This window comes from Colobus angolensis, unplaced genomic scaffold (assembly GCF_000951035.1).
Source record: "Colobus angolensis palliatus isolate OR3802 unplaced genomic scaffold, Cang.pa_1.0 Scaffold341, whole genome shotgun sequence".
NCBI classification, from domain to species: domain Eukaryota; kingdom Metazoa; phylum Chordata; class Mammalia; order Primates; family Cercopithecidae; genus Colobus; species Colobus angolensis.
Genome location: NW_012116722.1, coordinates 3,123,121 through 3,147,983, shown reverse-complemented (window position 1 = coordinate 3,147,983; position 24,863 = coordinate 3,123,121). Strand labels below are relative to the sequence as shown.

General features: G+C 41.2%; 1 protein-coding gene across 1 annotated transcript; it reads left to right on the top strand.

Moving 5' to 3' along the window:
* On the top strand, positions 1-23,856 carry AMACR (alpha-methylacyl-CoA racemase). The gene is given in 7 exon segments (XM_011952579.1): positions 1-389; positions 2,127-2,270; positions 3,277-3,437; positions 9,532-9,718; positions 18,866-19,257; positions 22,466-22,493; positions 22,496-23,856. Coding segments are annotated over 7 exon segments (1,182 nt in total). The 5' UTR covers positions 1-142; the 3' UTR covers positions 22,519-23,856.
* The last annotated feature ends 1,007 nt before the right edge of the window (positions 23,857-24,863 follow it).

Sequence of the window (24,863 nt, the reverse complement as noted above, 5' to 3'; positions counted from 1 at the left end):
CAAAAGAGGGGCAGGGGTGGCGCATTTGGGGCGCGGCGCCGGGGCTAGGGGCGGAGCGCCCGGCCTGGGGACAGCTTCCTGTAGGCTGCTGGCCTGGGGCAAAGGGCTGCTCAGTCTCATTCAGGGCGCACTGGGGAGTGCCATGGCACTGCGGGGCATCTCGGTCGTGGAGTTGGCTGGCCTGGCCCCGGGCCCGTTCTGTGCTATGGTCCTGGCGGACTTCGGGGCGCGGGTGGTGCGCGTCGAGCGGCCGGGCTCCCACTACGACATGAGCCGCTTGGGCCGAGGCAAGCGCTCGCTGGTGCTGGACCTGAAGCAGCCGCGGGGAGCAGCCGTGCTGCGGCGTCTGTGCGCGCAGTCGGACGTGCTGCTGGAGCCCTTCCGCAGCGGTGAGCCCGGGCCCCGCGGGCTGCTCTCTGGAAGTTCTCGCGGAGGGGAGAGGGTCTGGCCATTCGATCCAGGCTGCACCCGCCACACCTTTGCCCTGTTGCCGCAGGAACCCTTGTCCGCCTCAGCCTGCTAGATGTTTTTGCCTCCTAGGGTATTGTTAGTGATCATTCATCCCAAACTTGATTGTCCAAAACTTGGGTTCTGAGATAGTGCTGTTGCCCGATTTCTCCTTTGGCGTCTCTGACTCCTTCCCAAGTTCCTCTTTTTTTTTTTTCTAAGAAACGTTCTGTATTTGCCTTTCTTAATTAATTGAGGGTCTTGAACCCTGGAAGAATCTAATGAAAGCCATAGGATTCCCGTCCTGGAAAACTGCATATAGGCGGTTATTCGGCTACAGTTTTGGAGTACTGTACCCTCAAGCCTTCCACGGACCCAGGCTTACGCTCCCTGCCTGAAACGCTGGTGTTCTAAGTCGCAGCATCTGCTCCCTGGAGCCCCGTTACCCATGCCCATCATTTTCACCTTTTTGTAGACTTCCCCTTTCAGAACCGCAGACGCTGGCATACACAGGTCCTGGGCATCGCCGTCAAGGCTGTCCGCCAGGCAGCTTCTACAAATCTCAAACTGAGCCTTTCCTTCCTTCTAAAACAGCATCTCTACCTTCTGTATTATTTATTTCAGTGAATGCCTGAATCCGAAACTTGTACTTCATCATGGACTCCAGTCTTCCTTTCACCACATCCAATTTCAATGATTATCGATACAGTCATTTTGTTCTTTAGCCCACTCGGACTATTTCTCTCCATCCCTGCAGCAACTGCGTTGACATACGGGACACCAGGCTTATTTAAATGCGTTAACTCATTTAACCCTCAGAGCCATATTTGAGGCTTGTAGCAATAATGATTTAATAATTAAGATTATTTAATAATTAAGATTATGTAATAATTTAAGAATGCTCCATTTAAGATGAAGGAGGCTTGTCCAAGGTCTTGTTATTAGGAGGAAGGTTGGCTGGGAATATGGATATAGCCTCTGGGTGAGGGATTGTGACTGGTGTTTATCTAGGTAGATGACTAGAGGTTTTCTGTGATTTATTTTAGCCTTAGGAGGGTAAAGACAGTGAGTTTATTATGTAATTTTGATTACTTTTAATTCCAGGAAACTTCAGGTGCAGGTTACCTGGGGTTTGTGCTATAAATATTATACTTGATAGCTTAAAAACTCTCAGGTCCTATTGTCACTAACCTCTCTTTCTACAGATAGGTGCTAAACTTTTTCGTGAAGGTACTAATGCTAGGAACTTTAGCGCCTGTGGAAACAGATCAGGTGTGAATTCTGCAGGAGGAGCTGGTGAGCTGATAGGGAAGATAAGTGTATGGATGTACAAGCAAGTGCAGCTGAGGTGGGATGTGGTAAACACTGATGCGGTATAGAAAGAAAAGGGATTTACTAAAGGCATGGGATCCTGCTCTGAGGATTGAATAAATAGGCTTGGATAAACCTAGAGGGAAACAGGGATGTACCAGGAGAAATTACATCCTGGAAAGAAGCCACACATTCCAGAAATGGTGGCTTCACTCTTTGGGGCCTTAACTGCTGTAAACATGCCATTAGCCCAGAGCAAATGTTATTAATATTACTTGCAATAGTGCTATTTTATGTTTGTCTCAGAGAAGGATTATCTCCATCCTCAATTCATACTCTCTTAAGAAGATTGTTACTTTTCTCTTAAGGTGTCATGGAGAAACTCCAACTTGGCCCAGAGATTCTGCAGCGGGATAATCCAAGGCTTATTTATGCCAGGCTGACTGGATTTGGCCAGTCAGGAAGCTTCTCCCGGTTAGCTGGCCATGATATCAACTATTTGGCTTTGTCAGGTATGTTGAAAAAAAATTTAGTCTATACTTTTATTCCATCAAGATCTACAGGTATGTTGATTAACAATAATTCTTAAAGGTGAAGATTTAAATATTTATCAGAATCAGGAGAGCATGGGTGTTTAAAATGGATTGGTTTGGGGCTTGAAACAATCATTCTCAACCTTCCCTCACTCCACCCCTTAACACGTTCGAAGGATAATACATGCCTGCTACCATCATTTATTTACTACATTTGTTGAGTCAATTCTCAGACAAGCCCCGGCTAGGAATTAAGAGGCTTACTGGGTACTAGGGATGGTTGCTCTGTAGTTTGAAAATGTTGACATAGTTTGATTCTGACAGCTACTTCGCCCCACCCCAAAATCTCTACCCACCATTTTGAGAATCATTGCCTGAGTCATTGTTTCAGACTTCTATGAGTGCTAGAAAAAGCCCATGGTTTTCAGGTCCTAATATCACTTTATTAGCGTTTTTGCCTATGAAAACATGTGAGATAGGCCTGATTCCAGAATTCTAAGAACTGTGTGTTGTTGACTACAGGACGTTTCAGACTTTCTGTGAGTCCACATTTAAAAATTGAGGAAAGAAATGGGTAATAGAATTGGCTTTTCACATCTATTTAAAAATTAAATTCCTTTCTTTTCTTGTGTACAAGTACTTTCTTGCATTTCTTTCTAATAAGAATGAAAGTGCATTTACTGGTTTAAAACCACAAAATAAATAATCATTTTCTTTTCCAAAAGTGAGTGAGTAAAAACTTAGCAATATTTGAAAATTTTGGTTGGAAGAGGTTTTAGAAAGGAAAACAGCAAAACAAGGATCCCGTCTTGAGGGAAAGCCTGTTTATAAGTTTACTGACTAAGCTCTTGGAAAAGTGATGTATACTAGCTTTCACTTAGATTATCTACTGGAGAGATTGATTATTCCTCTAAGATGCTCACATATTTATTTTAAGAAGATATTAAATTTAAAAGAGACATTAAATTTGTTTTTAATGATGTAGGTGTTCTCTCAAAAATTGGCAGAAATGGTGAGAATCCGTATGCCCCGCTGAATCTCCTGGCTGATTTTGCTGGTGGTGGTCTTATGTGTGTGTTTGGCATCATGATGGCTCTTTTTGAACGCACACGCTCTGGCAAGGGTCAGGTCATTGATGCAAATATGGTAAGTATTAATTGGGGTAGATGCCTGCCACTTGTCCCTAAGTTTAAGATATGGCTGCTTAAAATCTTTTTTTTTTTTTTAAGAAGACAAGAGATAAATGACATTTGAAATTTCAATCCAGGTTACCAAGATACCCTTTTCTTTTTAAAATAGCCTCATGTCCTTTATATATCTGTTAGAATGTCATATTTTGATCATCTATTCTTGGAGTCAGTTCTGTAAACTTTCTGTGACTCATCTGATTCCTATGTTGTTTTAGGTTGGTGCAAAAGTACTTGCAGGTTTTGCCAAATATTTGCCAACCTAAATATTTCAGCGATTTTCCCCAAGTATCTCTTGTGCTTAGTATATCATTTTCAAGCAGTCATCATTCAAACAAAGTTCAAGAAGTCTCCCTCGGCAGATAGAGAAAATTCTTAGGGATGCTGAGGTGAAATGGACCTCCCTATCAACCTAAATATTTCAGCGATTTTCCCCAAGTATCTCTTGTGCTTAGTATATCATTTTCAAGCAGTCATCATTCAAACAAAGTTCAAGAAGTCTCCCTCGGCAGATAGAGAAAATTCTTAGGGATGCTGAGGTGAAATGGACCTCCCTATCTAAACCTTCCTGCTGCGTTTTATAGGGGATGCTCTGATATCATAACGCTTCTGTTTGTTCACTGTCATCCACTGAGTGCTTGCCTCATGTTCTGCTGAGCACATTCCCTGTGTGATTTCTTCTTATTCTCAAAACTGCATTTGTAATACATTGTTGTTTTAAAGAGAAGGGAACGGAAGCGTAGCCATTTGCTCAAGATCTCACAGCTAGTGGGTAAGAGAGCGCACTCCAGCACCACCACTGCATGTTTGCATTTTCACAGACATTTGGAGGTAGGATGGAGAATAGATTTGAGGAGACAAGACTGGAGGTAGAGAGACCAATTGCTGAAGAGATCAGGGCAAGTACTAAAGCAGTTAATAGTAGACTTGGTTTGCATTGAAGGGACATTTGAGATGTAAAATTGCTGGGAATTGATAGTGGACTGACAGGGAGTGAAGAGGGAGAAGTTAAGGCTGGCTCCCAGGTTTCTGGCTTGGATGACCTGCTAGTGTCCTGAAGGAGGACTGCTGGACACTGTGATCAGAGCATAGAGTGGCAGCTGACTACCTCCATCCTAGCTCTGCCATTTACTAGCTCTGTGATCTTGGGCAAGTTATTTAACCTCTCTGTGCTGTAGTTTCCTTTGTAAAATGGAGATAATAATGACATCCTCCTCATAGCATTGTTAGATGCTATGAGAATTCAATGAGTTCATCCATTGTTCAGTGTGGGAACAGTGCTTGGTGTACAGTGGGCCCTCTGTTAAAGTTTGTCATTGTGATTATTTTTACTAGAAGAAAAGGAACTCAGTTTTGGTCATTTCAATTTTGAAGTGCCTTTGAGATATCCAGGTGGGATACTTGAGGTTAGGGACTGGAAACAGATTTCAGAGTCATTTGGGAGCCATATGGGACTATGTGATCCACTAGGAAAGAGGATAGAACACTGGCATTTAAGGAATGCATAGGCAGAGAAGAGAAGCAAGGGCTGAGGACAGCTAAGGAGAGAAGCAGAATGGAGTATTGTCATGGAAACCAAAGAAAGGAATGGTCAGAGGGTCAAATGTTGGTGGATACCTCAAGAGTTTAGAGACTGAGAGTGTCAGCTGGATTGGGTCCTTGATGATCTTCACAGAATCCGTTTTCTACCAGAAACTCCTCATCTCCAGAGCTTCAGCCTGCGCTTCCTTCTCTTCATGGTGAATCATGACCCGCCCTGTACTGAATGTGTACCTCTGGGACACTGTCATCAGGGCACATCTCACACTTTCCGGTGTGCCCTCTCTGAAGTGTGTACCCGCGGCAGGGGAGTGTGGTTTATCTTTTGTGGGCCAGCTCTTGGCATGGTCATGGCATAGTTGCTGCATGAGATAGCAGCACCGGCTTTATACCGTACTCGCCAAACTCAAGACCGGTACCTTCCACAGGGCTTCTGTGATCCACACAACTTCCTGAGGGGGACATGCTACTGTCATTGGCATTGAAAACTTGAAGGCTTGGAGAGGTTAACTGCCTTCCTCTAAAGCAGATGACGGGAAAGGGTCCAAAGCACTGCCCGAGGCAGTTGGACCCTAAAGCCACTGCTTTCAACAACTTCCCCTGCTGCCCCTTGGTCATGGTCCCTGGGGTCCAAAAGGAATGAACTAAGAGCAGAAATGGGACCTGGGGAGTGTTAAGGAGAATTTGAGGCTAGATACTTCTCTAGTAATAATTTGAATAATTTACTGAAGCGGTGCAATTGATTATCATCAAATATAAATAAAAAGTTATTGCTGCTTTCAGCAGAATGTAGCTAATCAGAATTATATAATGATTAGAAGATAGTAAGTTTGGCTGGGCATGGTGGCTCACGCCTGTAATCCCAGCACTTTGGGAGGCCGAGGTGGGTGGATCACCTGAGGTCAGGAGTTCCAGACCAGCCTGGCCAACATGGTGAAACCCCATCTCTATTAAAATGCAAAAAATTAGCTGGGCTTGGTGGTACGTGTCTGTAGTCCCACTATGTAGAGGACTGCGTGCTCGCAAACGAGACGTTCCCGATAAGCCCTGCTCTTGCAGACAAAGCAGGACGGTCCTTCTCTGCAAACAGAAAGGACAAAGGAGCCAGCTGTAAACAGTGGGCTCTGGGAACTGGTCAATGTTTACTGATCTTGGGAGTCAAGGAAAGGTCAGAGAAGCAACACATGCCCCATGACTTGGTAACATTCCACAAACGGCTGTATAAAATAAAGCAGAGTGTGCCGTTCGGCGCGGCCGCCATGTATGTCTTGTCCTGTGTTGTCTTGTGTGTTCATTCCTTTGTTTAGGAAACACGCGGATCCCAACACACTACCTGGAAGGCTGAGGCATGAGAATTGCTTGAACCCAGGAGGCAGAGGTTGCAGTGAGCCAAGATTACATCACTGCACTCCAGCCTGGGTAACAGAGCAAGACCCTGTCTCAAAATAAATAAATAATATAAAGAAGTTAGTAAGGTTTTAGGGTATGTGAAAATGTTGTCATCTTTCTTCTGGGCTCATATTTCCATTAGGGGATAGTAAGTATTTGCTAATTACTTAAGGCTAAAAGAATCAGTAAATCATAGTCATTACTTCATCACTAGGAACCCTTGTGGTACAGGCAATTGTAGAAGCTGATTAGGGGGAGGCAGATGCCTTCTAATGGGCCGAAAGTTTTCACATTGTTTAGCAGCACAATTCCAGACCTGGGCCTGCCTGTGAAGAGCTGCAGTCTGCCTTATTGTAGTGCTGCTTCCTTGGAAACCGTGGTTAAGATAACTCTGGAATATGGAGTGTGTTTTGCTGTATTTTATACTCAATCTGGGCTCACATGATGAGCACACTGTTGTTAAATTAACTGTAGCGTAAAGCTGCCCCCTTACGTATTTTAAGTTCCACCTAAAGGTTTCTCTTACATAGTGAGCTGTGACCTAACTGGATGTGTAAACAGACTGTAACCTACTTTTGTAATAAGCAGCAAGTCTCAGCCAATCACAGCTGCCGTACTTCAACCAATCCCAGGCGGCCAGCTGTTCAAACCGTGTTCAAACAAGGCAAAGGCCCAGTTGTAACCAGTCTGGCTGTTTCTGTACCTCTCTTCTGTTTTCTGTACATTGCTTTCCGTTTTCTGTCCATAAGTCCTCTCTGGCCACAGGACTACACTAGTCACTCTGAACCTAGTCTGGTTCCACAGACTGCCCAATTCGTGAGTCATACTTTGCTCAAACTCTTAAATTAATTTGTCTAAAGTTTTTCTTTTAACAGTATCAAAGGTTGGTGGCAAATGGAGGCTGCGGTTTCTCCGTGTCAGGGGGCTCTCGACTGTGACATGCATGGTGTATGAGTAATGGGGCAAGAGAAGCCGTGTGCCAGGGTAGCCACTGCCAGGCCTTAGGATGAGACGAGGAGGGTTCCTGCTGTATTTCTTGGCCTGTACCCCACTCTGATGCTAAGGATTGGACCAGAGCTTGTTTTTGTCCTGAGTGGGCCCAACTGGACCTGTAACTGTTAACATGTCTATTTTTCAGCAATCTCATTAGGACATTCAACGTATAAAAGAGATTAAAAGGGTATTTTATTAGCATAAAACATTTTATGTTTACATAGTCAATATTTATATATTATTTTGTCAGACCAGTGAAGCTGTTCTGAACACAAACACTAGAAGTTAGAGTTTATGGGTGATTGTCTCATCACTTTCCGTATTTAGTTTATTACTATATTTCGTTTTGACCGGGAGTCTGAGGCAGGAGAATCACTTGAACCCTGGAGGCGGAGATTGCAGTGAGCTGAGATTGTGCCACTGCACTTCAACCTGGGCAAAAGAGCGACACTCCATTTAAAAAAAAAAAAACATATTTTTAAAAACTTGCTTAAAATTTCAGATAGCATTTCATTTATGATGAAGCAGAACAAAAATGTTTTCTTTCAAGGTCAACTCACTACAGTGTCTACAAACTTCTCACATTCTTTGGCCTGAACATGAAAGTCAGATAAACAATATGCAGAACTCTCTGTGAAAACTCTCGCTTGCACTGTGTGACAAGCTAGCTGGCTTCCAGTTCATCTGTTATTGCCCAACTGATTTGGCATTAGGCTCTGAGAGAAACAAAGCTTGAGCGGAAAGCAGGCACTTGCTTATTGAAGGTGCTAACTTGTTGGTTTTGTATGAGTAAGCACAGATTAAGAGGGGAGGAGAACCATGCAGAACAAAAGTTTTCCTTAATAGTGTCTCAAATACAAGGTAACATTTATGCAAAATTGGAAGGAAAAGCTGTATTTTAAAGTCTAGCAACAAATGTTAATGAGTTGAGGCTCTGATGAGTCAGAATTTGGTATAGGATACATTTAAATATGTGCTTAAATAACATAAACATAAAATATATTTAAAATAGTGCACATATATAGGCATATGTGTATATGTGTGTGTGTGTGTGTGTGTGTGTGTGTGTGTATACACGTGGAACTCTAACATCTCTGTAATCCAGCCTCAAAAAAAGGCACTGCCGTAGGCCACTTACATGAACTCAGCTATTTGGTGATAGTAAGTGTCATAGCCATAAATTCAGTTGTGTATGAAGTTTCAAGTTAAAAGGGAAAATTGGATATATCCAAAGATACATTTTGTGGTTGTTTCACAGCCAGTAACTGAGAAATTGCTAGCAGCTGGAACGAGGTCTCCTCCATTGGTAACTTTTGAGACAAGGATGTTTTGAGGGCCTTCTCCCTTGGATGCTGGAGACATTAGGCATATAAAAGACATAAAGATCAGAACATGATCTTCTTCAAATAAATCAGTGCCTCCAGCCTTTGAGTTTGAGCCTCGTGGTAATTGTACTTTATCGTGTAATTGCTTCAGAATTCAGTGGGAAGGTGGCATTCCCAAACCAGTTTGCCTGGACTCAGAAAATGCACATACCTGCCATCTGTATTGTTAGTTTATTTTATAACTTTCTAGTGATTACGAAATATAACATATATTAAATACTCAAATACAGTTTTCTTGGGATTGGAATCGAGCTAGAACAAGTCAAATTTTACTATTATGAGATTTACCTTTAAAATGTGCTATGGTTCTTACATCTGTGTGTGTTTATAGGTATGGAGATCAGGAGATGCATTTTTGAAAGCTCTTTTCATTTTTTAATTTTTTATCTTGGCAGTTTTTAACATTATAAAAAGTAGAGAGAATAGTACAGTGATCTTCCATGTACCCTCACCTAGCTAAAAATCACCAGCATTTTGCCAATCTTATTCGAAATGGAGAACAAAAGTCATTCCTTCTAGGTCTTACAGTATTTTCAGAACTGAATAGTGCAGCCAATTGCTATTCTAATACAAACTGCTCTAACTCACTTTCTGGAAATACCAGAGAAGTTGTATAATTAGATAGAATCTTTGTATACCCTAAGATAAGAATTTTTATGCAAGTATTTTTTAACTTGAATAGGAGAAATTATTCGTGCTTTGACACTTGAGTTATCTGGATTTGTTTTGTATTCTGTTTTCTCAAAGGTGGAAGGAACAGCTTATTTAAGTTCTTTTTTGTGGAAAACTCAGAAATCAAGTCTGTGGGAAGCACCTCGAGGACAGAACATGTTGGATGGTGGTGCACCTTTCTATACGACTTACAGGACAGCAGATGGGGAATTCATGGCTGTTGGAGCAATAGAACCCCAGTTCTACGAGCTGCTGATCAAAGGTAAATAAACTTCATGTGTCTCCCTCAGCTCCCCTTTTGCTGTGGATGTTCTTTGGTTCTATTTTAAAGACTTTTGGAATCTATGATGTCTTTTATTATATAGCCACTTTCTAATTAACCTAATTATAGCCGTCAGTATAATGTGGGGCATTTTCCATGGCTTTTAAATTGACCAGCAGTCTTACTAGTCTATAAAATAGCTGAGGGTTTTAAAAATAATAACTCCTTTTGTAGGATGTTCAGTGCTTTAATTTCACTCCTTGTGTTGGATAATCTTGCCCCTGTGTGCCCAGATCTTACTCTTCCCTAGAAATGATCTGCCCACATTGGTCGCTTTCCATTCAATGTTCTACCAGCTGCTATTCCTTGGCAGATGTGCCTTATGGCACTTCAATGTCAGAAGTCACCAGAGCATGGAAAGATTTTGGCAAATGAGATTCTGTTAGAATATGTTACTATATCACTATGCCTTTGCAGATTACCTGTCTTGCAGATTATTGCCTTCTTGGCAAGTTGCCATAAATTAGCAAGAAAATTTGGGATCTCTTCTTCTCTAATTAAATAATTGGATGGGAGTCATTTTGTTCCTGAGAAATGTTTGAATTTAAAATTCACTCTATAAATAATGTAGAATCTAAGAAGTTTCAGAATATACTCTGAAGTGATGTGAAAGCTGATCACAGTGCATTTACCTTTCTACTACAAGTTTCGGGTTTCATTGTTATGTTTGGTAGCTTTTCAGATGCATATATTAAAAGTTATTTGCATATAGCTGGAATGATTTTTTTTAATATTTCAAATTTTTGATGTCTTCTCATCTGATGGAATACTTGTGTTTGCAAGCAACTGAAAGCATTTTATGATTAAACATGCTAACTTCACCTATTCGAATATAGTTGGAAAAACTATAGAAGAACAGAATGGTTTATCTAGATCAAAAAGGGTACCTCTCTGTCCAGAAATTAAAAAGCTTGCCTTTTGTCACTGCTCCAAATAAATTGGAAGCTCTGGCTGCTCATGATGCTCTGGCGGAGCTCTGTGGAGCCATGAACACTACCACCTGCAGTCTGACGAAGATAGCAAATGATACTCATTTTCTGAGTTCTGGTCCTTGGCCAGGTCTGGGAGAACTGACCTTGCTGAAAATGCAACAGGAAGCAGTATCGTGCCAGGCAAGGTAAACCCTACTCAGTGTGAAGCGATGACCATCCTTGCAGCTCAAGTCATGGGGTATTGTGTGGCTGTAACCGTTGGAGGTAGCAATGGCCATATTGAGTTGGATGTTTTCAAGCCAATGATGATTAAAAACTTAGTGTTACACTCAGGCTGCTGGGGGATGCTTCAGTTTCCTTCACAGAAATTTGCATAGAAGGAATCCAGACCAATACAGAAAGGATCAAGAAGCTAATGAACAAGTCGCTAATGTTGGTGACAGCTCTCAACCCTCATATAGAGTATGACAAAGCAGCAGAGACTGCTAAGCCAACACCCCGAAATGGATCGACCTTAAAGGAAACTGCCATTGAACTTGGCTGTCTCACAGCAGAGCAGTTGAATGAATGGGTAAAACCTAAAGACATGCTGGGTCCAAAGTGACTTAAATAAGTTTTAATGAAAATAAATGTGTAAAATTTTAAAACAGTACTGGACATTTTAAATAATTCAATATGACAACCTCCCAGGACTCCTCAGGACCCCAGTCCTGGACTTGTTATTGTTGCTGTTTGTTTAATGATTTTCTTAAATTAAATCTGTATTCTTTGGCATGTGTAGCCACCGAAGTCAACTGAGTTAGCTTCAGCTAATGATTGGACAGAAATGTCCTTAAATGCCTTTTTTGTTTGCTTGTTTGTTTTAATCTAGGGGACAGGATCTCGCTTTGTTGCCCAGGCTGGAGTGCAGTGGTGTGATCATAGCCAACTGCAGCCTTGAACTCCGGGGTGCAAGCGATCCTCCTGCTTCAGTCTCCCAAGTAGCTGGGACTACAGGCACACGTGACCACACCTGGCTAATGTTTTATTATTTGTAGAAACAGAATCTTGCTATTTTGCTCAGGCTGATCTTGAACTCCTGATCTCAAGCAATCCTCCTGCCTCAGCCTCCCAAAGTACTGGGATTTCAGGCATGAGCCACTGTGGCCCTTAAATGCCTTGAACCAATAAATCTCCCATCTTTTTATGAAGCGCTACGTGCCTTAACTTCTTGCTTGTGAAGAGCCTCAAGGTCAGCCACAGGTGAGAGAGGAGGGCCTTTTCAGATCTCTCCCGGGCATTCGCACTGTCCTGCACGTGTGCGTGTGTGTGGCCTTCTCAGGAGGTGTAAAAAAAATTCTCAGGAACATGTTGGAGCTTCTCAAAGCCCCCTATGGATATACCATTCCCCAGTTTTTTTCTTTTAAGTTTTTTGGTCAGCATCTCATTAGCTGCAATAAGTAACACCACCTAAGACAGCTGCGATAAAATATTGCCTTTTTTTTTTTTTTTAATCAGCATTTTAGGGCTAGAGCAAAGTGAGCTCTAAGTTAGATCACAGAAAGACAAGCCCTGAGAATGGAGCCTTTCAGGGACCTGCCCGACAGGCTAAATAATGACACTTCTCTGGGGATGGGGTTTTGGGGGAAGCTCCAAACTTCTTTTCCTCCTCTCGGATCTATTCTCCTGCTGGTTTTCAGAACTGACCAGAGTTGAGGGGAAGTTACTTTTCAAGGCTACCACAGGGAGAGGGATGAAACTGGCACAAGTTCTAACACCACAAAGCTCACTGGTCTTACTGAGATTCAGCTGTTTTTCTTGAGTAAATGCGCCTTGGATTGCTGCAAGCTTTTAATTTCCAGAATTATGAAAAAGTTAATTCTGACAATTGTTGTTAGTGTTCTCATTGCTTTAACACAGATTTTTGAAGGTTCTTATTCTGCCACTCTGGAAGTTAACTCCCTTCCTTGATGTATCCTGTTATTTTGAAACATAGGGTAGTCCTCTCTTATCTTTGGGGGATGCATTGCAAGACCCCCAGTGGATGCCTGAAACTGCAGATAGTACTGAATCTGATTGCTGTCAATTGGAAGTTGTTTCTATTTATGTCTTCCACCCACGAAGTTAATGCATTTTCCATCTTTATTAAGCACTTACCATGTACTATAGCTGTAACTTTTCAGTTTGAGTTGTGACAGCAAAACTAGCATGAATTTATTTTTCCTTCTCCCCTTCTTCATAATCTCATGAATATAAGATTCATTCTTAACCGTCAATTTTAGCAACCTCAGCTTACGAGTTTTATTCTTCCCTTAAGCTGAGAGCTTTCACCTTTTCACCTAAGGGAAGCGCTTTAGGCTTCTCTTTGGCATATCCACATTGCCAGCATCACCTTCACCTACAACCTTTGCGGACCTTAGGAAGTAAAATAAGGGTTATTTGTACACAAACACCGCAATACTGCAGTAGTCAACCTGATAACCTAGTTGGCTACTAAGTGACTAATGGGTTGGTAGCCCCCCAGTGTGGATAGGATGGACACGATTCATGTCCAGGGCAGGATGGAGCAGGATGCTGCGAGGTTTCATCATGCATCATGCTACTCAGAACAGCATGCAATTTAAATTTATGAATTATTTCTGGAATTTTTCATTCAATATTTTAAGACCACGGTTGACTGTGGGTAACTGAAACCACAGAAAGCCAAACCTCGGATGAAGAAGGACTGCTGTATGTGTGGAGAAGGCTCATTTTTCACATCCACACTTCACCTCAGTGAATAAGCCTTTCTGGAAACACTGAAAATGAAACAAGACAACATTTTTCTAGCAGGGTCATTGTGCCAATCCCTTAATTCCTGATCACCTTCTCCTGGGTATTCTTCTGCTGAGTTGAAACTTTGTAACTCCCCTGATTTTTTACAGCCCCCTCTTTTTGCATCCATAGCCTTTTATGGTATCCTTAACCCTCATGTCCCTTCAAAGTTTACCTAGGATCCTTAGCTGACAGACAGCTTGTGCTCTAGGAGATAGCATGTTAAATCACCTTGGACTTTATCTACGTAGTCCATGCCAAAATGTCTCAGCATTATCTTTCTTTTATAAGATTTATTTACAAAAATGCTAATTTTACTAATCACATATACATTTCTTCTCTCTCAAGTCCTACTGGACAAACCCCCACATCTGTAATAATTTTTTGAGGACCGGGTGCGATGGCTATGTCTGTAATCCCAGCACTTTCGGAGGCCGAGGCAGGTGGATCGCTTGAGGTCAGGAGTTCAAGATCAGCCTGGGCAACACGGTGAAACCCCATCTCTACTACAAATACAAAAATTAGCCAGGTATGGTGGCACATGTCTGTAATCCCAGCTGCTCAGGAGGCTGAGGCACGAGAATCACTTGAACCTGGGAGGCGGAGGTTGCAGTGCACTGAGGTCGCATCACTGCCCTCTAGCCTGGGTGACAGAGCAAGACTATGTATCAGAACAACACCAACAACAATAATAATAATAATTTTTGAGGTAGTACTAATTACATACCTAATTTACTCCCCTTTGTGTTTTAGATTTTTGAGACCATACTTTAATTTATATCTTCAGTTTCTGAACATAAGTATGCAAAGTCTTTTTAAAGTACATACTCTGCTGCATCCCTGCTATTTTCTAGGACAAAAAAATGTGAAAACACTGAGAATTTTATGACATTTTCAAATAGCAAGGTTCTTATAGTACAATCAGGTAAGCAATAGATAATTTTCAAAAGCTGTTTTATCAGGAGATAATTTTCAAAAGCTGGGTGATCTCTGTCACCCAGACTGGAGTGCAGTGGCGTGATCTCGGCTCACTGCAACCTCTGCCTCCTGGGTTCAAGTGATTCTCCTGCCTCAGCCTCCTGAGTAGCTGGAATTACAGGTGCCCGTCACCATGCCTGGCTAATTTTTGTATTTTTAGTAGAGATGGAGTTTCACCATGTTGACCAGGCTTGTCTCGAACTCCTGACCTCAAGTGATCTGCTCCCCCTTAGCTTCCCATAGTGCTGGGATTAGAGGTGTGAGCCACCACTCCTGGCCTTCAAATTATTATTTCTGAAAAATACAAAATAGCAATTGTTGGCAAGGGTGTGAGGAAACGAAACACTTGTATACTACCAATGAGAATGTAAAGTGGTGTAGCCACTGTCAAAAACAGCATGGCATTTCCTCAGAAAATTTTACATAGAATTGTATGATCTAGCAATTCCACTTCTAAGTATATAACCAAAAGAATTGGAGGCAGTGACTCAAACAGATATTTGTATATCTGTGTTCATAGTGACATTATTCACAATAGCCAAGAGGTTGAAGCAACTCAAGTGTCCATCAACAGATGAATGGGTGAATAAAATGTAATGTGTTTCATCCTGAAAAAAAAACAAGAAAATTCCAACACGTTACAACAGAGATGAATCTTGAAGACATTATGCTGAGTGAAATAAGTCAGTCACCAAAGGGCAAATACTATATGATTCCACTATGTGAAATATCTAAAGTGGTCAAGTTCATAGAGACAGAAAGTAGAATGAATGGTGGGTGCCAGGGGCTGTGGGGAGGTAGGAGCGGGAGTTAATGTTTAATAGGTTCAAAGTTTCTGTTTGAAAAGATGAAGAAATTCAGGAGTTGTGTGGTACAGATGGACGGTGGTGATAGCTGTAAAGCAGTGTGAGTGTACTTAATGCCCTAGTACTGTGCACCAAAAAATGGCTGAAATGGTAAACTTTATGTATATTTTACCACAATTTTCAAAAATGAAATAAAAATTTAAAATTATATGTTTGCTAGGAAAAAAATAAGCAATACAGATTTTAAAAAGTAAGAAGGGAAAATTTTCCTTTGTTCTTCCACTTTGGGAAAATTTGGGATGTGGCCTTCAAGAATTTTTATTGTACATATACAAATGCACAATTATTCTATTCTATTTTATTTTTTGAGACAGGGTCTTACACTGTTGCCTAGGCTTGAGTGCAGTGGCACAAACATGGCGCACTGCAGTCTTGACCTCCTGGGCTTAAGCAGTCCTCCTGCTTCAGCCTCCCGTGTAGCTATGACCACAGGCCTGTGCCACCATGCCTGGCTAACTTTTTGATTTTTTTGTAGAGACAGGGTCTTACTATGTTGCCCAGGTTGGTCTTGAACTCCTGGGCTCAAGTGATCTTCCTGCCTCAGCCTTCCAAAGTGCTGGGATTACAGGCATGAGCCACAATACCCAGCAATTATTTTCTGTTTTACAATTTATAATTTATATATATATATATATAAATTTATAATTTATAGCTTTTTATACAACAATATAGTAAAGACATTCTTTCATGTCAGTACAAAAGATCTTTACCCTCACCCATTTTATATAGCAGCCATATCATATTTTTTATCTGCCTGTACTAAAATTTATATAACCAATTCCCTATGCAAGTTCATTTACATTTTTTCCAACTTTTCTTTATAAAAATAATGTTTATGGCTGGATGCAGTGGCTCACGCCTGTAATCCCAACACTCTAGGAGGCCGAGGAAGGTGGATCACGAGGTCAGGAGTTTTGAGACCAGCCTGGCCAACATAGTGAAACCCCATCTCTACTAAAAAATGCAAAAAAATTAGCCAGGCATGGTGACAGGCACCTGTAATCCCAGCTACTTGGGAGGCTGAGGCAGGAGAATCGCTTGAACCCGGGAGGCGGAGGTTGCAGTGAGCTGAGATCGTGCCATTGCACTCCAGCCCGGGCAATAGTGTGAGACTCCGTCTTAAATAAATAAATAATAGGGAGGCTGAGGTGGGAGAATGACATGAACGTGGGAGGCGGAGCTTCGAGTAAGCTGAGATCGCACCACTGCACTCCAGCCTGGGTGACAGAATGAGACTCCGTCTCAAAAATAATAATAATAATAAAATAATGTTTACAATTGCCATCCTGGACATATATCATTGAATACTTACAACATGAATTTTGAGTGCTTACTATAAACTTAATATTATATTGCAGTAAAGTTTATGGCATGAACTTAAAAGAATAAGCATTTTTTGTAATCGTGTGTGTGGGGGGTGGGGGGGCGTGGTTTTTTTGAAATCAAAACATGCTTTCCCAAGTTTTAAATGGTATCTGAATCCCCAGGCTAGTTCCTGAAAATCTGTTTGACTTAAAATACCAGAAATTTCATAGTGATTTTACCATAACAACTAGTCACAATCTTTAACTATATTTATACAATTATGGATTCTGAGACTTGGGACTGGATTCCAAGTTCCATATTGGAGTGTCAGGAGCACAGCACACAGCTCACCTTAAACCACTGGTGTTCAATTCTGTGACCTTGGTCAGGGTCATGGGCAGGGTGGGAGATTGTGGGCTGTGAAGCCATGGTAGACAATGGGAGATTTGGGGTGTTAGAGGTAGGGTAGGATCTGGGGACTTTTGATTTCTAGTATTTTTCTAGCATACAAACTATGACCTGTGTAATCTCAACTATAAAGTTAAAGAGAGAACATATTGGCTCCAGCTTTACTTAGTGTTATGATTCTGATCACAGTCTGATAAAAAGAGACTGTTTTAAAAGCATGTGAAGATGACTACTTCTTGCTCGCTGCTCATTTTATGTGCCTTTCACTCACAGAGTTCAGGGCAATCAAGAAAGAACATCAAGTGAAAGATGTAGATTATAGCGATAACCTGAAACTATGGCCTCATATCCATCCTGGTATTTGAATGGAACTGTTGGTTACAGAAGAAAATGTACTTGTATATTCCACAGGAGACTGCTTACAAAAATCTGGAACTGTGTTAGTTCTTCTTATTTCCTCATAGTCCTCAAAACCTTAAGAAGAGGCTTCAGTATTTATGTCTTCTTACCTCTATAGGGACTTTACCATCTTCAGAGCAACTTAAAATTGGCCTTGATTGTCAACATGCTGGAGGAGGAAGGTATTCTCTAAGTGAAGATTATTCAATTAACTTGGCTAAACTTATACACAGTGTTATGCCTAAAGAAAGGGCCTTTCGTTATCGTTTGACACTTAGCCATGCACTTTTAAAAACCCGCTTATATGAGGGAAGAAAAGGGACATTTGCACCAACTATTGTAAAGTGGCCCTGCTCTTTGGGTATAGTTTAATCAGCACTGGAGTTTGGGCATGTCTGCAGGGGTAGCCCACATAGTCAGTAAAGGAGACACAGATGGGGTCAAGAGCTAGAGAGGCCACCTTTCCTGTTAAATCCCCAGGTAGCTGCTGTCATGATCTCTGCACTGTGGTCTTGATGGGCACTTCAAGTTCCTTTCATGCCGGAGAGGAAAGTCTGCATGTCCCACAGTTGACTGGCTGGCTAATAAGTTTCTGTTTTGTTTGTTACAGGAACAATTTGCATGAGTCTTTGGTTACCTTACAAGTTCTTTATCCTAGTACAAAGCCCTTTGGGGCTCTTTTATTTTAAAAATGTATGTATGTATGTATGTATGTATGTATGGATGGATGGATGGATGGATGGATGGATGGATGGATGGATGGATTGGTGGATGGGTGATGGGGGTCTTGCTGTGTTGCCCAGGCTGGACCCTGAACTCCTGGGCTCAAGCAATCCTCCAGCCTCAGCCTCTTGAGTAGCTTGCACTATACTCATGCCATCACTCCTGGCATTCTAGCTCTTTTATTTTAACAAAATAAAGATAAATGAATGTATTTATAAAATTGCAATCCTGAATTAAATAATTTGTCTTCAGGCTTCTTCCTTGGAAACTGAGATGGTCATGTATAAAATTGTTCATATTTTTTATAAGGTTTGAATACATTATAGAGATTAGGGAGTTATTTTAACTCAGTATGACTGGCTAATAACATCCTGGGGAAATTTGTTTTCAAAATCTACTCAGAGGTAGGAAATCAATTTCTGGAAACCAGACCATTGAGAACAGACTACTTTTGATGAAATATGAATAATAAAATCTTGGTGGTGACAAGACTGACTACCTCTGCCCTCTCCAGCCTTTGGTTCCAACCTTAAACTGACTTTACATTTTTTTCTCTTGACTGATTTAGAAGCTCTTATAGAACATTTTATTTTGCATAGTACAGGGGGCTCAGCATTAATTTTTATTGATTATAATAGCTCTGTTCAAAGCATGATAATTTAAGAAATTGTATTTTTCCTCAGGACTTGGACTAAAGTCTGATGAACTTCCCAATCAGATGAGCATGGGTGACTGGCCAGAAATGAAGAAGAAGTTTGCAGCTGTATTTGCAAAGAGGACAAAGGCAGAGTGGTGTCAAATCTTTGATGGCACAGATGCCTGTGTGACTCCGGTTCTGACTTTAGAGGAGGTTCTTCATCATGATCATAGCAAGGAACGGGGCTCATTTATCACCAACGAGGAGCAGAACATGAGCCCCCGCCCAGCACCTCTGCTGTCAAACACCCCAGCCGTCCCTTCTTTCAAAAGGGATCCTTTTGTAGGAGAACACACTGAGGAGATACTTGGCGAATTTGGATTCAGCCGCGAAGAGATTGACCAGCTTAAGTCAGATAAAATCATTGAAAGTAATAAGGTAAAAGCTAGTCTCTAACTTCCAGGCTCACAGCTCAAGTGAATTTGAATACTGCATTTACAGTGTAGAGTAACACATAACATTGTATGTGTGGAAATATGGAGGAACAGTATTGCAGTGTCCTACCCCTCTAATCAAGAACAGAATTACAGACTGATTCTACAGTGATGATTGAATTCTAAAAATGGTTATCATTAGGGCTTTTGATTTATAAATACTTTGGATACTTATACTAAATTATGGTAGTTATTCTGCCTTCCAGTTTGCTTGATATAATCTATTGATACTAAGATTCTTGACTTATATTTTGAATGAGTTAATATAACGTAATTTATGAAATAAAGCTTTCTTTTTCCCTAAAGTGTACTTGTCCTTTTAAGTTTGTACAATGCTTCTAAGAAAACCCTTTAAATACCATTTAAATAGCATTTTGTGAATCTTTGAAATATTTTTGGCTCTATTGTTTACCAAAATGAATGTCCTTAAATAGAGAAGTCTGACCATTTTAATTTGACAGGAAATCATTCAGTCAGTGTCTTTGAATGAGAATGTTGGCAGATGATCTCCGGGTTTCTGGCAGATAACTCCCACCCCTCTGTCTGACCCTCTCTGCTGGGAGCCGGCCTTCTCTGTGCAGCTGCCTGTTAGCCTCACTGACATGCCTCTTTTTCTCAGATTGTGCCATCATCTGTGTCCTGCCAGGCAAGTCTTTCTCTCTCACCAGTCTCCTGCTTCCATTCCCACCATGCCTATCTCTGCCCTCATAGGTCCTCAGCTTATCCTTACTTCATTGAGGCCACTGCCCAATTGCCCCCCTGCAGAGAGTCCTTTCCTAGCCTCTGTCTAAAATAGCAGCCACCTAATCACTTGCTATCCCCTCTCCCTATGTTGTTTTTCTTTGTACCATATATCACTGCTGACATATATGCTTATTAACCCTAGTCTCCCCTCACACCCCCGCCAGCCCACCAACACACACTAGAATGGGAGCTTTATGAGGGATTTTGTATGTTTCGTTGATTGTAAAATCCCTATTTCCTAGAATAGTGCCAAGTGCATAGCAGAAACTTAGTAAATATGTATCAAATGAATACATCTCAAGAGTGAAGTGCTGTCAATTCTACTTTAACAGCACTTGAATCTATTCCCTCTGCCTGTCCCCCATTGCACTTTTCATTCAGGCCCCTCTTATCTCTTCCCAAGACTCCAGTTCAGTTGCCCTATCAGCCTTGACCTCTAGCATCATTGCCTTATTATTATTATTATCATCTTACTCCACTGGGTTATGTTTTTGATACCACACTGAATTTTCAGTCCTGCAAAAATCTTGTGGTGGTCTTTTTTCCTACAGAGTAGAATATAAACTCATTTACGTAGCATATCAAACCTTTACTTACAATAAGACTTCTATCTAGCTGTCCAGGCCCATCCCTGTCCTCCTGTTCCCCAGGACTTACATTGAACTACCTGAAATTCCTAACTATGCTATGGTCTCTCTTGTTTCCATTCCTTTCTATATACTACACCATTATTTTCCAGGATTATCAAGACCCCTTTGCTCCAGTCTGTTGATCTAGCAAACTCAGACTGGGCTGGAACACAGCCTTCTTTGTGAAACTTCCTGTGCTTCTCAGCCCTAGGGTAGTTTTGTACAGTAATTATGAGTTGTGGAGTCAGAAGGGCCTTGGGTTCAAATCTCACTGTATCATTGTGATGTCTAAGACAATGCCTGTGAAGTGCCTAAACATCCTAGGTGCTCAGTTAGCTTGTATTGTTAAGGCCCTTTCTATGTTTCCATCTCACTTCGTACACATCTGCAAGGATATAATTGCCTTTACTATACTTTATAAAATTATTCACTAGGCCATATGTTCCCAGATTAATGGCTCTAGCAGGCAAAATAATTACTTGGAGATACTGTTAAAACAGATTCCTGAGCCCCACCTCCAGAGATTCTACAGCAATGGGTCTAGGGTAAGAACCATGAATGTGCATTTCCACCAAGCTTCCAGGTGATTATGATTCTGGTTCAATGACTGCACTTTGAGTAGCACTATCCTAATGGATATGGACCAAATCTTTTTACCTTGGTTGCTTTTATAATAGGTGCTCAAAAAATAGCTGTTGAATCGACCAGTGAGGGAAAGGATAAAAGCAAGTTGGCAAAAAATCTGTAAATAAACATGCTAGCTTAGAGCATTGATTTCTGTAATTAGTTGACTTTACACAAAATGTTCACATGAAGAATTGGTTTTTGTAGGTTGTGAACTTTTAAAGGGTGAATATATAAAAGCAAGGTTAGTAGCTTTTGTTAGTGACCCATACTTTCCTTTTTCTGAAGAGTCTAAAACCCTGTGCAAAAAAATGTTACACCTCTATTTTTCAGTTAACTGTTGACAAGCTGTAAATTTAGAAATAAGTAAAGGGGACAGGTAAGGAGAAAATAGGAAGTTTTAAGGAGAGTGGAAGAGAAGCAGGCAATTGAAGGTGGCAAATTCTAGTGAAAGAAGAATGATACATTCTTGAAGACATTGATATACATTTATTTACTTTCTTGATTCTACAATGTAGGAAATGTTGAAATGCCACAAACTGTATGGTGATAAATAAAAGTCACATGAAACAGGGTGATAGGCTGCATCCAGGCCTTTAGTCTTGGTGTTCATGATCTCCCTCTAAGCACATTCCGGGCCGGGCGCGGTGGCTCAAGCCTGTAATCCTAGCACTTTGGGAGGCCGAGACAGGCTAACACGGTGAAACCCCGTCTCTACTAACAAAAAAAAATACAAAAAACCTAGCCTGGCGAGGTGGCGGGCGCCTGTAGTCCCAGCTACTCCGGAGGCTGAGGCAGGAGAATAGCGTGAACCTGGGAGGTGGAGCTTGCAGTGAGCTGAGATCCGGCCACTGCACTCCAGCCTGGGCGACAGAGCAAGACTCCGTCTCAAAAAAAAAAAAGCACATTCCGAACTTTAGCAACAATTGCATCACACTATGTAATTTGCAAATAGTTTCACCTATATTGAATCAGAATGCCTTCAACTGCAAAAAAACAATATCCAAAATAATGAGGAAATGTGTTGGCTCACTACCTAGAGTCCAGAGGGATGGTCAGTTTTAGGGTTGCCTGTGTCCAGTCACTCGGGCCTGTTTCCCTGCGGTTCTCTGGGCTGTCAGCTTTCCACTGTCCATGTGTTTGATTTCTCCTCAGGCTGGTAGCAAGTTCTGGATCTTATACCCACGCACAGCAATATCCAGAAATAAAGATCTCAGGAATCCCCAGCAAGTTGTCTTGTGTCTCCTTGGACTGAGTTAAGTCACAAGCCTTTCTTATACCAATCTTTGAAAAAGAAGACAAGCTAACAATGAGCACCTGGTTTTATGTCTTTACATAAAACCAGCCTGCTCCCGGAGCTTCCCTGGATTCAACTTCCTAAAGGCACGTGATGAAGGGGAAGATTCCACAATCTAATCCAGGTGCCATCAGAGTAGAGGGAGTAGAGAATGGATGTTGCATAGGCCATCAATAAGGTCCATTATGCAGTGTCTCAACTGTCCTTCAGCAATCAATTGTAAGGGGAAGGTGGGGCAGGTTTCTTTATTTTACAGATGAGAAAACAGAGACTCAGAAGGGTTTCTTAGTTCATGTTTCCCTTAGCGCCTCAGTAATTTTTTCATGGTGACTTAGGCCAAATTAAATATCTAACCATTCAATTTATAAATAATTAGGTCCCAACAAATTAAATATTTATGTCCTACCAACTTATTTGCTGTTTAAAAATATAATACACATAAAAGAAAATATATTTTTCATTTCTGTTTCATTGTTAATCACAACTACTTACTAAGGAGATGTATGCACCTATTGGACAGTGTGCAACTTCTCACCTGGAATGAGATCGGACACTGCTGCCCTCACTTTCTGCTCCATGTTAATGTCCATATAGTACTTGCTTTTCTATCAGACTGACTGGGAAACCCAGTCTCACAAAAATATGAAATTATCAGAAGGATTATAGTGCAATCTTATGTTGAAGGCATGAACTACCTCATTAGTAGTTCATGTGATGTCTGACAGATGTTGAGTTTCATTGTGTTTATGTGTTCAAATTTTTAAATATTATGAGATACTCTTGTGAGGTCACTCTAATGCCCTGGGTGCCTTGGCACAGTTTTAGAAATACCAGTTGAAATTATTTGCTCAGGAATATGCAACTAGGAAGAGGCAGAATCAGAGCTTAAGCTTTCATATTCTGGCCTTCAGTCTTGTTCATCAGCGATTTTTAGGAACTTTCCCATAAGGTTGTGTTTTCCAGCCCAGGTATGGAGGATCACTTGAGGCCAAGAGTTCAAGACCAGCCTGGGGAATATAGCTGGACCTCCATTTCTACAAAATAAAAATAAAAAAATTATCCAGGTATGGAGCTAGCTGTGTGCCCGTAGTCCTAGCTGCTTAAGGGTGGGGCAGGAGGATCACTTGAGCCCAGAGTTTGAGGCCACAGTGAATTAGGATTGCGCCACTGCACTCTAGCCCAGGCAACAGAACAAGACCCTGTCTCTAAATAAATAAATAAATAAATAATAAAAAGATTGCTTTCCCTACAACTCAGACTTTTCATTTGAACTCACGGTCGGTCCAGCAAGGAAAATACAACCCACTCGAAGTTTTTAAAATAGAGGAAATTTAATATAAAGAATTCCACTGGTGATTAAAGAGCAGAGAAGCCCAGGAGATAGCGAGGCAACCCTGATATGAACAAAACTAGGAAGCCAGGACCACTCCTATGAATGCAGGGGTGATGGGGAAAAGCTGATGTTACCTGGACCCAGAAGCCAAAATTGCTGCACCCACCTTGGAGACACAGACACTGCCAGTAATACCTCAGGGAGAAGAAAGAAATCTAGGGAAATATCCTGGCTTCTTTCCTTCTCTCCCTCCCCTAGTCTTCCTACCAGTGCCTCCTATTAGCCAAATCTACCTAGAAGCCAGAAAACAAGGGAACCCTGGAAATGTAGCCCCATAAGATAAAGAGCACCAAAGGAAGTAGATCTGAGCAGACAGGCAGCACAAAATGTAGTGTGTATGTTTTATTCACTCAGTAATTCCTTTAGAAAATATTTATTGAGGACCTACTAGGTGCCAGGTATCTTGATACTTGCTGGGGATGACCTAATGAACAAAACAGACCTGTTCTCTGCTCTTGAGGAAATCAAAGACAAACACAGGATATGGAGTAAACTCAGAATTATCTCATTGTAGAATGTATTAAGTACAATGAGGAGAAATATCAGGGTGATCTGACACAGCTAATGATTTGAAGAAGGGTGTGACCTGCCACCATTTTAAATCTAGTTATTTCACTCCTGAGCTATGTGTGTAGAAAACTTGTAGTCAGGAAAAAATAGAATGTCTATATTTATAAAAAGAAGTTTATAAAAAGATATCAATTTATTTACATTTTGACATAACCTCTATGTAATAAGGCTTTATTACCTCACAGCCATGTGTGTGATCATGTGTAATAGCATGTGTGTGTGAGAGGAGCCATGTGTGTAATCATGTGTAATAACATGTGTGAGAGAAGCCATGTGTAATCATGTAAAATAGC